We start from the raw sequence: 15,397 nt of genomic DNA on the forward strand, positions 1-15,397 counted from the left end.
AAATTGACTATGCATGACAAAAGGGAGCAGGACTTACAATAGCAGAATGAAAGAAGGGAGGAGATATCACTACAGTCCTATCAGTATTTAAGGAACAATAATGCAAACACTTTCATGAGAATATGTTGATGATTTAACACAGACACATTCCTTATAAAATATACTTGAGTAGCACTAATCTTAACCTACCCTTTAGTTAAAAGTTTTCATTTGCATTCTGGACATCTCTGCCATGGTGCCTTGTTAATGCCTCAAAATAAACGTATCACTAATAAGGATTAGTGATATTTTTGCCCATACCGACTTAGTTATCTAGTTCTTTTATAACAAAATTTGACAAGTAATGCTTTCAAAAATAGAGATTTATCTTCTCACAGTTTAAAAGACTGGATTCTGAAGACTTTTTCTGTTCTGGGTAAATAGCCTTGTTTATTCTCAGTTTCTGTTTGATTTTAATAATTTTCATGTGGTGTGACAACTCTCTTTCCCCATCTCTGCTTCCTTGTCACTTGCTTATTGTTCTTTTATTGTTTGTTTTATAGTCTAAGAGATTGACTTAATCTACATTCTATACTAATACTGCCTCATTTACATACCCAATAAAACCCATTTCCAAATGGAATGATAATCATAGGTGTAGGGATTTACAGCACATATTTTTATTTCCCCTATCACCCTACCTGAACTTTTAAAATCTGGCCAAACTGTTCTACAGTGAACCCTCGCGCTTCGACTTCCACGGCTTCACTCTATCGCGGTTTTTGCGTAACAGCGCATGCTCTGTCATTACTGCCACTGATTGGCTCATACTGTACACGCTTGATGCCATAAATAATATAATAAATAATAAATGATAATTGTAACGTCCAAAATGTTTTACTGTATTTTCCCTTTTTCGTTTAATAAATTGGGTAATACGAGTGTAATGGTGACTAAAGGGTGTTTTTTCATGTCCTCTATGCTCTAACTACGAAAATATTTGATTTACAAATAAGGAATCCTACTTCGCGGAATTTCATTTATCACGGTAGGGTCTAGAACCGATTAACTGTGATAAACGAGGGTTCACTGTATGTGTCTTCCCTTGAGACTCTGCACCCATTTTTCCTTTTTCTCAGGCCCTCATACCCAAATTTTCCATTCGTATTCAACCTAGCTTATAGGAAATATCTGTAACTACATAGGAAGGCTATCCTAAAGGGAACAATACTTTTATTCCCAACTCCTATAATACTCTGTCTATTATTTACTTGTTTATAGTACATTAGGTTGCCATTTTGTATTGATTTCATACAATCTACCAAATTTTACGTATTTTGGTGGCCTATTACTCTAGTGTAAGAAGCTCTGGAGGCCATGCGGGGCAAGCCTTGGCTGACTTCAAACCCACCAGCTGCTCTGCAGGTGAAAGATGAGACAATTGCTCCCACAAAGATTTAAAGCCTTAGAACACTATACAACTTATAGTTTGAATCAACTCTGCAGTAGATTTGGTTTGATTTTGGTATCTGAAATAGTCTGAGTAGTAATAAATGCAGTTGTTGATATTTTACACAATATATTTGAATAGGTTTTAATTACTAGTGGACTCTTAATAGAATCAAAGCAGAAAAATTTTACCCCCAAATTATGAATTATGACTAATTCTGCTTTAGAAATTATTACATGATAGCATTAACATATGTTGACTTAAAGATATTATCTGATTTCATATACACAAACAATTGAACATATGAGGCGGAGCTTCAACAAGTTTGTGAAAAAACTCCATTATCTTTTGATTTTTCCATGAATATTTGAAGCTCCCCCATAGGCTATTTGGGCCAGCTACTAGTTTGGCAATTAGAGGCGAAGCACTGAGTGAAAAAGACAGAGAGATGGAGGTATCCATCAACTGAGGGGAAAAGGTCTCTCTTTTGGCTGTGTCCTTCAGTCTTTTTACTCCCATTTCATTACTCTAACCAGCCATCTGGAGATTATCCCTAAAATCTCCATCCAGAGTGAGTTCCAGAGCAATGTTATATGTTATAAGCACTTTTAAAAAAAATGTGAATTATTATGGTCAGTATTGTATTATTGATGGTTTTAGTTATGTATACTGAGAGAAACAAAGGGCAATTTTAGATAAGATGCTATGGGTAGATTGTATGATGATTTTATGCCATTTATACAAATTAAATAAAACATCATATTTGGTTTTAGCTGTACTATTATAAAACTATCATGATGTCCTTTTCTAGTGATCATAGCTTGTAGAGTCAGGGAAAAACGTGGAAACACCCAATGAACGAGTTTGACAAAATAGCCCACATAGGCGCAGATATATCAGAGACAGTGACGATGACTCAGGACTTGGAATGTTTTGTTCTTCCATACGTAAGGTCATCATGAAGAGGAGCCAACTCAAACAATTAACAGCAGTATTCTGAAAACTTAAAAGACATTTTTCTCTATATGTGTGTCTAAAAACAACTGTATTTAGAGACTAGAGTCTAAACAGAACAATTCTTTCCTGTAAGAAACTATTATTTTTAGTTTATGAAAATAGAAAATATCATTAGTTATTTTTTAATTATGAAATATACAATCTGTTTCTTGTCTAATAGACATGTTATTAAATGAAGGTGATAAAAATGGAATGATTTTGATTGTTTATTATGTGCTTTCTGCATAGATATGCTTATTTATTGTGCACATAAGCATTTAAATATAGTATAGATGTTCACAGTAAAATATTTCATTGTGCAGAAAAATATGTGCACTGTGTCTTCAATTCTGAAATTACTGATTTTATCTTCATATGTAAATAATTAAAACAATAGCTTTAAATTGTATTAGATTCGTATATAGAGAATGCAAGGCAAAGAAAAGAATAATTTTACAAATAGCTTAATTGATTATGTATCAAATGTTAGAACTCTAAAGCAGTTTGCAAATTCAACAAAATGTTAGGATGTATAAAGGGACATTACAACAAATGCTCATACATATTTTTATGTATATTTCTTTCATTTATTTATTTTTAATTCTTATAGAAGAGAGTACTTTAAATGATATTTAATAAAATCTTTTAAAAAACAATTTTATTGGGGGCTCTTAGAGCTCTTATCAAACCATACATCATCCATTGTGTCAAGCACAATTGTAGATATGTTGCCATCATCATCTTGAAAACATTTTCTTTCTACTTGAGTCCTTCGTATTACCTCATTTTTTCACCATCCCTCATAAATTCTTGAAATTTTATAATTTTTTTTCATGTCTTACACCAACCGCTGTCTCCCTTCACCCACATTTCTGTTGCCCATCCCCCAGGGAGGGCATTATATTTAGACCATTGTGATTGGTTCCCATAATAAAATCTTTTACTTTCCTTAGGAAAAAGTCAAAGAGAAGGAAAGAAATCTGAATCTTGTAAACCAATTCTTAAAGTAGAATACAAGACCTGTAGAAACAGGTAAGCACTTTTACTTTGGGGATATATGTAAGAAAAGAGGAAGGAAGGCAGATAGCTGTTAATGTTTTATATTAAAGTTGAACATAATTATATATAGTTAACTAAATATTCTACAATAAAAATAACTGATTTCCAATGACTCAATATATTTTGCTGATGATCATTATTATGAATAATACAAGCAACAGCTGTTAATTATGTTTAAATACTTGAGAGTATTCATATGAGTATTAAATATATTAATTTTAGCAGTATATGGCTCTTAGGCCATGTATATTATATGTAGCAATCATTCAGCTAATATTTATTAAGTAAAAACTGTGTACCTTCTGGTATTACATATGGAAGAGTTAGATACATAACTAACTTTCTGTATCTTAGGTCCTTACATTCTGAGTTGGAGAGAGAAACAGTTATGCATATTACACAGTAAAAGAGTACTAAATTTATGATACAAAATTTCAATAAAGTAAATTTTATCTTGCATATAGTTGCCTATGCGTTTATCTTGCATATATCCTATGCATCAACAATGTTCCTTTTACTTGCAATAATTATTTGTACCAATACTCTGATCTGTTATTATATAACAAACCCTGCCTAAATTTTAACTATATTTCAACTGTAAATTATATAATCTTACTTTAATTCCCAAACCATCAAATTTACTGCCAATTGAGTTTATTCTGACTCATAGAAACAATTTTTAAGGGTTCAGAAATATAAATGTTTTTTAACAGTCTTATTGTCCTATAATTCACATACCATATAATTCAGTGATTTAAATGTATTAAAAAGAGCTATGTATTTATCACCACAATCAATTCTACAACATTTTTCATTCTATCCATTATTATTAGCTCCCCATTTCCCTCCAATTTCCCCTGCTTAATTAACTCTTCATCCAGTTATTGATTCTCCAGTTTTACCCATCCTACATAGCATATAAAGAAAATCGTATGAAAAAGATCCCAACAACAAAATAAAACACACAAAATCATAAAACCAAAAGAAAGCAGACATTAATAAAAACTTAGTGTTGTTGTTCTTAGGTGCTATTGAGTCAGCTCCAACTCATAGCAACCTACATGCAAGAGAATGAAACAGCACCTGACCCTGGGCCATCCTCACAATTGCTCTTATAGTTGAGCCCATAGTTGCAGCCACTGTGACAATTCATCTGGTTGAGGGTCTACTTCCTTTTCACTTCCCATTACTTTTCCAAGCATGAAGTCCTTCTCCAAGGATTGGTCTCTCCTGATAACCTGTTCAAAGTATATGAGACAAAGTCTTGCCATTCTTACCTCTAAGGAGCCTTTTGAGTATACTCCTTCCAAGACAGATTTATTTGTTCTTTTGGTAGTTCATGGTACTTTCAATATTCTTCACCAGCCTCACAATTTAAATGCATCAATTCTTCTTTTGTTTTTCTTATGCATAAGAGGAGATTGAAACTATCCTGGCTTGGATCAAGCACACTGTAGTCACCAAAGTAAAATACTTGCTTTTCACTTTAAAGAGACCCCATGAAGCAAATTTATACAATGCAATTCATCTTTTGATCTCTTAACTGCTGTTTCCATGAGCATTGATTGTAGATCCAAACAAGACAAAATCCTTGACAACTTCAATCTTTTCTCCATTTGTCATGGTGTTGGTATTGGTGCAGTTGTGAAGACTGGTTTTCATTACATTGCATTGTAATCCATGCTGAAGGCTATAATCCTTGTTCTTCCTCAGCAAGTCCTTCAAGTCCTTGTCACTTTCAGCAAACAAAGATGTTTCATCTGCATACTGTGGCTTCTTAATAAGCCTATCTGCCAGCCTGATACCACATTCTTCTTTATAGAATCCAGTTTAGTTAAAAATGGTTCAAGAGGGGGAACAAATGCTATGGTATTATATTTTAGCCTAATTATATCTGCAGTAATATACCATCTAATGCACTCTGAGCACAAAAGTATTAACATCTTTGGTAAATGAATCAAGGGAATTCAATAGTGGCTTAGTCCACGTAAAGGTTCTGTAAATGGATTTATGACTTTCACTGTCATCATTGCTTAGATTTTAAACTCTAATGAGATTGCCAATCTTAGTAAGAAAACAAAGTCTCCCTCAGAGTGGTGGGATATTTGACCTTGTAGTCAGCAACCCAACACTTAAACCATAGCAGCACAATTATAAACTTAAAATGAAGTACTTTCCTGGAAGCATTGGTGTACATAATATTAGGTTATACCTGTTTTTCAAACTTTCAATATTGTAAGATGATAGTAATTTCTAACCAGCTTATATATTGCAATACCTCTTCAGCCTAATATAATATTACCATGAACTAGTGAAAGTGACCAGGGTTTTAAAATACTCAAGTAGAGTTAAAATTAAAACTTTCAAACTTAATCATTAAAGAAGAAAATATAAATAGTTTCATATGCTTTTACCTGCTTAAAACATTATGCATAATTTAAACTTTGCCTGTAACTCCAGGTTCATCATTATTTACATCAGTTACAGAGTGGCATTCTCCAAGGACTAATGATATATGGAGCCAGTATAAACTATTTCTATGTACTTGTAGCTTTTTTCTTTTTTTCCATTTGTGAATTTGTTTCTCTCTTTCTGGTTATAAATTCTTTTTACAGATTTTACTATGTTATCAACTAGTATCTAGTATTTATTTTCTATAAGAAAATTGAAGGTCAAGATAAAATTAAATGGGTTCTGGTGAAAGTATAAAAGCCTTTTCTATGATAATGTATGTTATCTATGGACTTTCTTACTCCTATTTTTTGACTCAGAAGTTTTTTAACACACATTTCTGTGAAGTCCTTAAGAGAATTTATTTTAGTTCAGTTAGTAAAATATATATTAAAGTATACCACACATTGCATAATTTATTTACTATGCTAAACTGGAAGAGATTAGTGGCTGCCTTTGGATTTATTATGGCCGAGTAGCAGAATCAAAGGCTTGGTAGTATAGTTATGCATTGGGCTGCTGCTAACTGCAAAGTCAGCAGTTTGACTCAGTCAGTCATTCTGAGGGTGAAAGATTAGGCTATCTCTTCCAGCAAGGATTCATAGCCTTCAAACACTTAAGGAGCAGCTCAATTCTGTCCTGGAGGATTTCTATGAGTCAGGTTGACTCAGTGGCTATTGGTTTGGTTTGCAGTAGCAGAAGCAAAACTATCAACTAATAATTTCTATATATTTGGGGTGCTTTGATAAAGCTATGCTATGGAAGCAAAGAAAAGGGCACAGGGTCCAACTTTGAAATTATGGAGAGAACAGTGAAGAGAGAGATTTGTGAATTCTTTGGAAAAGATGTCCAAGTGAGAATTAAAGGACAATAGGATGATAATAGACAAGGAAATGGAAAGGAAAAAAGAAAAGGTATATCAGGAATCAGAAACTGAAGTTAAGGTAGTGTAAAATTATATTAAAGTAACTGGCATTAGAATAAGATAGCTAGGTGGCCTTGATCATTTTAATTCACTTTGTATAAACTTATTTCTTCATCAGCAAATAACAGCTATACCTATCTCATCAGATGCTTGTGAGGATTAAATGAAATAATGAATGATACATGTAAAGTCATAAATTTGGACAGTGGTACATAGTGGGTTTCTTAATAAGTAAAAGTTGCTATTTTTATTGTGGTCATCATCAGAACCATGGTATTCCACGTTGTTAAAATTATTCAACTACTCCTCATGAATTGGATTATTAATTGATAATATAATTTTGCATAGAAGTAATTAATCAGGTTTCTATAATAAAGTAATCATATATTGTTGATCACCGCATTTACTTTTGTTCTTTAGTATACTGTATTTTTAGTTATATTTACTATCACATTATAAGAATCACCTCTATAAGCAGTGATTTCATAGCTCTGAACTCCAAGATTCAAACCCAAAGAAAGGTGAGCTGGGTGAGGATCTTGTGTTTAAAAGCACTGAAAGGTATTCCACAGAAAACAAAGCTACAGTGTGGAAATGAGAATAAGTATCTCTATACCATGTCTAATCTGTCTAATACAGAACAGAAACTTTGTGAAGTAAAAAATTAGGATGGCTGTGAGAGAAGCATGAACCAAAGACAGGGTTTTTCTAGCAATAAGACCTCTTAATTGAAAGTATAGGTAGCACATGTAAGCACATGTATGTTTTCTGCTTAGCTTTATCTCTGACCAGATGTTCACAGACTTAGTTTACAATCGCAGGGAGTAATAATCATTCACTTAGTAATCATCGCTCCCTCATCATCTATTTTCCTATTAGAATTCCAACCAAGATTTCCTCAAGGTTTAATTTTTTTATCCTCTTCAACAGTGAAATATTTATTTCTTTACCGCTATTACTTGCACAGACTTGTTTTAATTTTATTTAGCTAAATTAAAACAGGGAGGAAGATTTGAAGTGCTTTCTGATGAATATGAGGGATTTCAGCTGTCAGTATGGATTATAACTCAATGTAAAGACAACCCGAATCCTTACAACTGGACCAATAGGCAACATCATGACAAATGGATAAAAGACTGAAGTGGTCAAGGATTTCTTCCCAGATCCACAATCAATGATCATGGAAGCAACTGTTGGGAGATTAAATGACATATTGCTTTGTGTACATCCGCTACACTCTTTAAATTTATGAAAAGCAAGGTTGTTACATTGAAGGCTAAGTTGTGCTTGACCCAACCCGTGGTATTTTTAATTATTTAATATGCATGTGAAAATTGGATACTGAAAAAGGAAAACCAAAGAAGAGTCGATTCATCTGATTTATGATGCCGGTGAAGAATATCAGAAGTACCATGAACTGCCAGAAGAACAAACAAATCTGGCTTGAAGAAGTACAGCCATAATGCATCTTAGAGGCAAGGATGATGAGACGTTTTCTCATTTTCTTTGGACATGTTATCAGAAGAGACTAGTCAATGGAGAAGGATATCATGCTTGGTGAAGTTGAAGGACAGCAAAAGAGGAAGATCCTTGACAAAATGAATTGACACAGTTGCTGCAACTATGGGTTCGAACATAAGAACGACTGAGAGGATGGCACAGGATCAGGCAGTGTTTCATTCTGTTGTACGTAGGGTTGCTATGAGTTGGAGCAACTTGATGGTACCTAACAACAACAACAACAAATTAAAACAAGTTCACAAGATTTGAACTATGACCTTGAGTATATCCCATCTGAATTTTAGAAATTATCTCAAGAACAGATTTGAAGCATAGAACACTAATGATAGCAGATATGATGAGCTGTGAGATGATATCAAGAACATAAAGACAGCAAAACTTCATGAAAATTACAGAAAAGAAAAGACCGAGGTGGATGCCAGTAAAGACTCTGAAACTTGCTGTTGAATGTAGAATAGCAGAAGCAAATGGAAGAAATGGTGAAGTAAAAGAGCTGAGCAGAAAAATTTAAAGGGCTGCTCCATAAAACAAGATTGTGTATTGTAATGAAATATATGAAGACCTGGAGTTAAAAAACCAAAAAGAAAAAAAACACACTCAGACTATCTGAAGCTGAAAAAAAACCTCCACAAAGCTCAAGCCTCAAATTGTAATATTGAAGGATTCCATGGATAAAATATCAAATGATGTAGGAAGCATCAAAAAAAGATAGGAAGAATAGATAGTCACTGCACCAAAAAGAATTGGTCAGTGTTCAGCCAATTCAAGATGTACCATATGATCAAATACCAATGTTAGTGGAGAAAGAAGTCTAACCTGCACAGAAGGCATTAGCAAAAACAAGGCTCCAGAAACTGACAGAATATCAATTGAAATGTTTCGATAAGCAAATGAAGCACTGGAAGCACTCAGTTGTCTATATTAAGAAATTTGACAGCCAGCTACCTAGCTACCCAGCTGAAAGAAATCTATATTTGTGCCTATTGTAAAAAAATGTTACCCAACAGAATGCAAAAATTAATAAACAATATCATAAATAACATGTGAAAGTAACATTTTTCCAGAAGATAATTCAAGACTTGTTTGTAGCAGTACATCAACAGAGAGCTACCAGAAATTCAAGCTGAATTTAGAAGACATGACATGAGTTATATCATTGCTGATGCCAAATGGCTCTTGGCTCAGAGCACAGAATACCAGAAATATCTTTACTTGTATTTTATTGACTATATGAAGGTATTCAACTGTGTAGATCATAACAAATGATATTGAAAAGGATAGGAATTCCAGAAGACTTCATTATGCCCCTGTGGAACCTGTACATGAACTAAGAGACAGTTGTTTGATTATAACAAGGATATACTGAGAGGTTTTAAAAACAGGAAAGTTGTGCATCAGGGTTGTATCCTTTATCACATTTATTTAATCTGTACATTAAGCAAATAATCTGAGAAACTGGATTGCATAAAGTAGACTGGGGTATCAAGTTTAGAGAAAGCTTATTCACAACCTGCCATGTGGAAATAACAACTTTGCTTGCTGAAAGCAAGGAAGATTTGAAGTGCTTGTTGATGGAGATCTAAGACTGCAGTTTTTTGTATGAATTGAAACGCAATGTCAAGAAACCAAAAACACATACAACTGGCTCAATAGACAACAACACAATAAAAAGAGAAAGGACTGAGATTGTCAAAGATTTTATTTTACTTGAATACATAATCAGTGCCTATGGAATCAGCAGTCAGGAGATCAAATGATTTATTGCATCGAGCAAATCTGCTGCATAAGACCACTTAAGGACTAAACTGCACTTGAACCAAATCAGGTTATTTTCAATTGCCTCATATGCATGTGAAAGTTGAACAATGAGTAAGTAACACAGGAAAATTGATATATTTGGATTATGATATTTGGAAAGAATATGGAAAATACTATGATATGCCAGAAGAACAAACAAATCTGTCTTTGAATAAGTACAGCCAGAATTCTCCTTGAAATGGTGGATGATGACACTTTGCCTCACGAGTTTTGAACATGTTATCAAGTGACCAGTTCCTGGACAGGGACGTCATGCTTGGTAAAGTAGAGGGTCAGTGAAAAAGAGGAAGACTGTCAATGAAATATGAGGATAGCACAGGACCAGGCAATGTGTTATTCTTTACTACATAGGTCTCTATGAGCCATAATTAATTCTATGACACTAACAACAGCAATATTACTTGAAAAATCATGTTCCCTATAGAACATGAAAATCACTTTCTGTTAGTCTTCTAATCCCTTCCTATAATGGCCACCCTACTGATAAGGTTTCATATGTGGTTAACTTTCCCAAGTCTCATATGCACTCTAAAGTAAGGGTAATAATAATAGCTTTCTTACTGGAGTAAGACTAAAATTACAGGACTAAAAAATATATATGATATACCCACTGCCATCGGATGAATTTCAACTCATTACAACCCTATGTAGGGTCTACAAGGCTGTAAGTCTTTAGGGGAGCAGGATACCTTTATCTTTGTCCCATGAAGCAGTTGGTGGGAAGCACTTCAATACAAACCGACAGCACAACCAGGGCTCCTTAAATAATTGTTTTCAGTGTGCATAAACTGATTTACACAGTGCCTGAAAGAACATGTATACTCAAGTAATGCTAGTATTGCATTTTTATTATGTTACACAATTTATGGCATCATCTGTCGCCTTTATAAGACAACATTTTTATGTGTTCATATCTAACCACCATCACAGTCTGAATTATAGAATGTTTCCATTAGCTCAAAAACACCTTTTTGCTATCTTCTTATAGTAACATTTTCACTCATAACCCTTGGCAAACAATAATCTGCTTTTATCACTATTTTTGTCTTTTGAGAAAGTCATAAGAATGTTAATATAATAGTATATCAATACATACAATATAAACTCTTTTAGTATGTGATCTTTGAGAATGTCATATCAATACATATAGTATGTAACCTTGGAGACTATCTTCTTTTACTCAGCATAATGTCTTCGAGAAATTCATACAATTTGTTCTGTATTGTTAATCGTTCCTTTTTATTAAATTTTTCTTGTGTGAATATATTGTCAATGATATGATTTGTTTCTTCTTAAGAATCTATTTGATAAGTATCCCTTAATGGATATATTTGTATTTAGTAAAGCAGACAGCTTAGTGTAGTATAGCATTTACCAAATTGTGTTTATTTAATCACTAATGGTAATCATAAGGGATGGGAGATATAGGAAACAATTGTAGTCAAATACATTTTTGAAAAATTTGAGAAATTATGCATTTAAAAGGATAAGCTTTATAAGATTTCTCAGAATTTTTAATATTTAGCATGATATGATTTTCAAATGCTTGTGAAGCTGTTCAATTTTTTAAAAATATACTTTTTTCAAAAAAATTATATTCAACGGTTTGAAAAATATTAAACTAGAAATCAAAACTATAGGCCTTGGAATCTAGGTTTGAATCCATCTCATTAGTTGGTTGTTCCTAAGCAAGTTACTTAACCTTCATGAATCTCTTTTATAAAATGGGGCTAACAGTATTTTCCTCATCAGTGTTGTGAGGACTACATACAATTTACTTTATTTATACACATAACACAGTAGTGGCTACTTGATAAGACCTCAGTAGGTTCTAGCTATTTGTTATGAGAGAAAGGAACCTTGGTGGCACAACAGTTAAATACTCAGCTGCCAACCACAACTTTGGTGTGTAAGTGCCATTGGGCTGCTCCATGAGAGAAGGCATGAAGCCTGCTTTCATAAAGACTACACTCTAGACACCCATGAGGTAGTTTGATTCCATCACTTGACTGTCTGTGAATCAACTCAATTCAACATCACCTGACACCAACAACATTGTTAGGGGCAATGCAAACGAGTGTTTAGAAGCACAGACTTTGGCGTCTGATTGATCATAATTTTTATTTTGGTTTTGCCACCTAATTGTTACTTAGTTTCATTTGTAAAATGAGGGTAATACTTAGTGAAAAAGTAGTGTGATAATAAACATTGAGTATACAATGCCCACAGGTTTAATCCTGTGACTTTATGTCACCTTAAATGATCTCTTGGTCTCATTAACTTTTTCTCCTATATAGTGAGCCATTCATTATATTTTCTGGTGGACTGTCCTATGACAAAGCGTGCAGAAGACCAAGTTTAACTATCATGCATGGAAAAGCAATTACAGTACTTGAAATGGATCATCCCATTGTTGAATTTCTAACTTTATGTGAAACACCCTATCCAAATGGTAAGTAGCTAAAGTGGAACTATTAATGCAATGTTGCGTAACAAATTCCTAACAATATTAAGCTAAAGTATTTTCAGTTTTGGCAGTTTACCTGGTGCAACAATGTGAGCTGCAGGTTCTGCAATTGTGCCTACTTGAGAAACTGGAAGTAAGACAGATGTAGGTGCAGCACTGATGGAATTTCAGGGTTCTAATGCCAGGTAAGTGCTTTAAACTTTGACAAGGATGGTGGAAGCTGAGCTGGGGAGATCTGTTAGGGGTCCAGGGTAAGATCATTGGGGAAATTGGGGTCTCCTAGTCCAGCTCCACCCATTCCATTCCAAAGCCAATCAAAGTTAAAGCACTTACCTGATATCAGTGATCTGGAACTCTGGTGGTGCTGCAGTCACATCTGTTTCACATCTGTTTTGCATCAGATGTGACTGCAGCACCTCTGATTACTCTAGGATTGCTGGTGTGTGGTTAGTGATTTATTTCAATTTTGAGTATAGTTAGAAGTCAATAAATTGACTCTTTGTGAACATAAAAACCAAATCTTTATGTGAGCTGTAAGCTTTGAATAATAAAATATAAAATTCAAGAAGGACAAAAATATAAAAAAAGGAAATACGAGTTTGTGATTGAAACAATACAATATGTATATACATTACTGAATTATTAAAAGAGAACATTAATATATAGGGGAAAGAGCACTGGACTTGATAACAGAATATTTGGCTTAATGATTTAGTTTTGCATCTTATAAACTATGTAATTGGGAAACAATCTGTATTTATGAGTTTGATTTATGACTTACAGAAAGAGGATGATAATATTGACACCCGTACACACAATTATTAGAAGGCCAAAGTGAAAACACTACTCTATGAAGATACATAAGATATAGCTTTAACATTGAATATGCTATTTTGTTTTAAGTTACCCAGTAAGATAGGATAAATTGGCATGAAGTAACCATCAATTAGCACTTTGTTTATACAGTCCCTTGGGACAGGGACTGTTAATAAAAAAAGTATTTGTCAGGTATTTCTATGACTTCATTATTAAAGGTTCTTGTTGAGAATATCAGTACAGAGTTAAGTAACATTATAATGAAACTTAATAGCGTTTGGGGATGTTTGAAAATAAGGAGTTACAGAGAAAAAATTTTAAAAGAATTATTAGGATGCAAGAAAGCAGTGTTTTAGCAAGATTTGCCTAAAAGAAGTATATGTATAGGGTGGGAGAGAAAGATATTGTAATCTGAAATTCCAAATTTCACCTGGAAAACATGTATATTTAAAATGGTCAAGGCCTAAAGTGGGGTGCTGCCTGTAAAGAAAAAAAGGAAAATAACCACTGTACTAGACGAATAGCTTGATTAGGAAATGATCTGATAGATGTGAAGAAGCCCTGGTGGTGCAGTGATTAAGCACTCAGCAGCTAACCTAAACATCAGAGTTTTGGACCCACCAGCATCTCCATAGTTTGGGACCCACCAGCATCTCCATGGGTGAAAGATATGCTAATTTGATCCCATAAAGATTACAGTCTTGGAAACCTTATGGTTTATTTGTCCTATAGTATCCCAAGGAATCAGAAATGATTTGGCAAAAACAGGCTTTTTTTTAAAAATAGTAGTTTTTGGAAGGGGGGAAAGATAAGTCTGATTTTGAGTTAATGAAATTGTTTAGACTCCAGAAAAATAGGGAAAAAAAACCTTACAATATTTACTCATAAATTATCAGAATATGGATGTTCTCTGGTGTTAAAAGAATGAATGATTAAAGAATTTAGGAAGAAAAGAGGGACAAAAGCTAAGCTTAGGTAAATGCTTCCTATTAATAGTCTAGAGGAAGATGATGGGCTACAATTAGAAAGTGGTCAAAGGACAAGAACAGACAATTCAACAAAGATGACCTCCAAATGGCCAGCAATCATATGGAGAAATATCCTCCCAATCACTGGGAGATGCAAATCAAAATGATGGTATGATACTGCTTTACAACTGAGAATGACAACTATGTTTAAAAAGAAACCCAAAAAGTAACATGCTGGAGAGGCTTCAGAGAAATAAGAACCCTCATACACTGCTGTTGGGATTTTAAATATATGTAACCATTGTGAAAAGCAATATGGTGCTACCTCAAACAACTAGAAGTAGACATTCCACATGATCTAGTGATCACTCTGCTAGATGTACATCCTAAAGAAGTAAGAGTCATACCACAAACAGACATATGCACACTCGTCTTCAATGTAGCACTCTTCACAATACCAGGAAGATGGAAACAATCAAAATGCCCATTGGTAGAAAAAGAGATCCAGAAACCCTGTTACCTACACACAATGGAATACTATGTGTCACTGAAAAACAATGATGAATCCATGAATCACCTTATGCCATGGAAGGACCTGTAGAACATTATTAATGCTAAGTGAAATTAGTCAATCACAAAAAGACAAATATTACATGAGGCCACGGTTATAAGGGGGTAAAAATAAGGTAACAATTTTTATACCAAAAGGAAGAGACTAAAGATTTTCATGGCAGGGAAGGCAAGGGAGGGAAAATAAAGCAATGGCTTGGAGTGTTGATGAGTGTTAACTTGGGCAAAATGGAAGATAGTCCATAAGAGGGAGAAAAGTAATCAAGGGGTGGGTGAAGGGTAAACTACTAGGATGTTCAATTAGTAATTTAAGCTGTTGAATATAAAGCTGATGATCTATAATGTAAACTCCGACTTAATTTACAATAAATTTTGTT

At 33.8% G+C, this 15,397-nt stretch overlaps 1 protein-coding gene across 3 annotated transcripts in view; it reads left to right on the forward strand.

Moving 5' to 3' along the window:
- The window catches only part of STXBP5L (syntaxin binding protein 5L), a 372,896-nt gene that overhangs the window by 178,464 nt on the left and 179,035 nt on the right, over nucleotides 1–15,397 (forward strand). For all 3 annotated transcript variants that reach the window (XM_045294276.1, XM_004709789.4, XM_004709790.3), the window contains exons 9-10: nucleotides 3,379–3,457; nucleotides 12,497–12,651. In XM_045294276.1, coding sequence (XP_045150211.1) covers nucleotides 3,379–3,457; nucleotides 12,497–12,651 — 234 coding nt within the window. The remainder of the gene's footprint in view (nucleotides 1–3,378; nucleotides 3,458–12,496; nucleotides 12,652–15,397) is intronic.

This window comes from Echinops telfairi, unplaced genomic scaffold (assembly GCF_000313985.2).
Source record: "Echinops telfairi isolate 266 unplaced genomic scaffold, ASM31398v2 ScPeMD7_3509;HRSCAF=4178, whole genome shotgun sequence".
Lineage (NCBI taxonomy): Eukaryota > Metazoa > Chordata > Mammalia > Afrosoricida > Tenrecidae > Echinops > Echinops telfairi.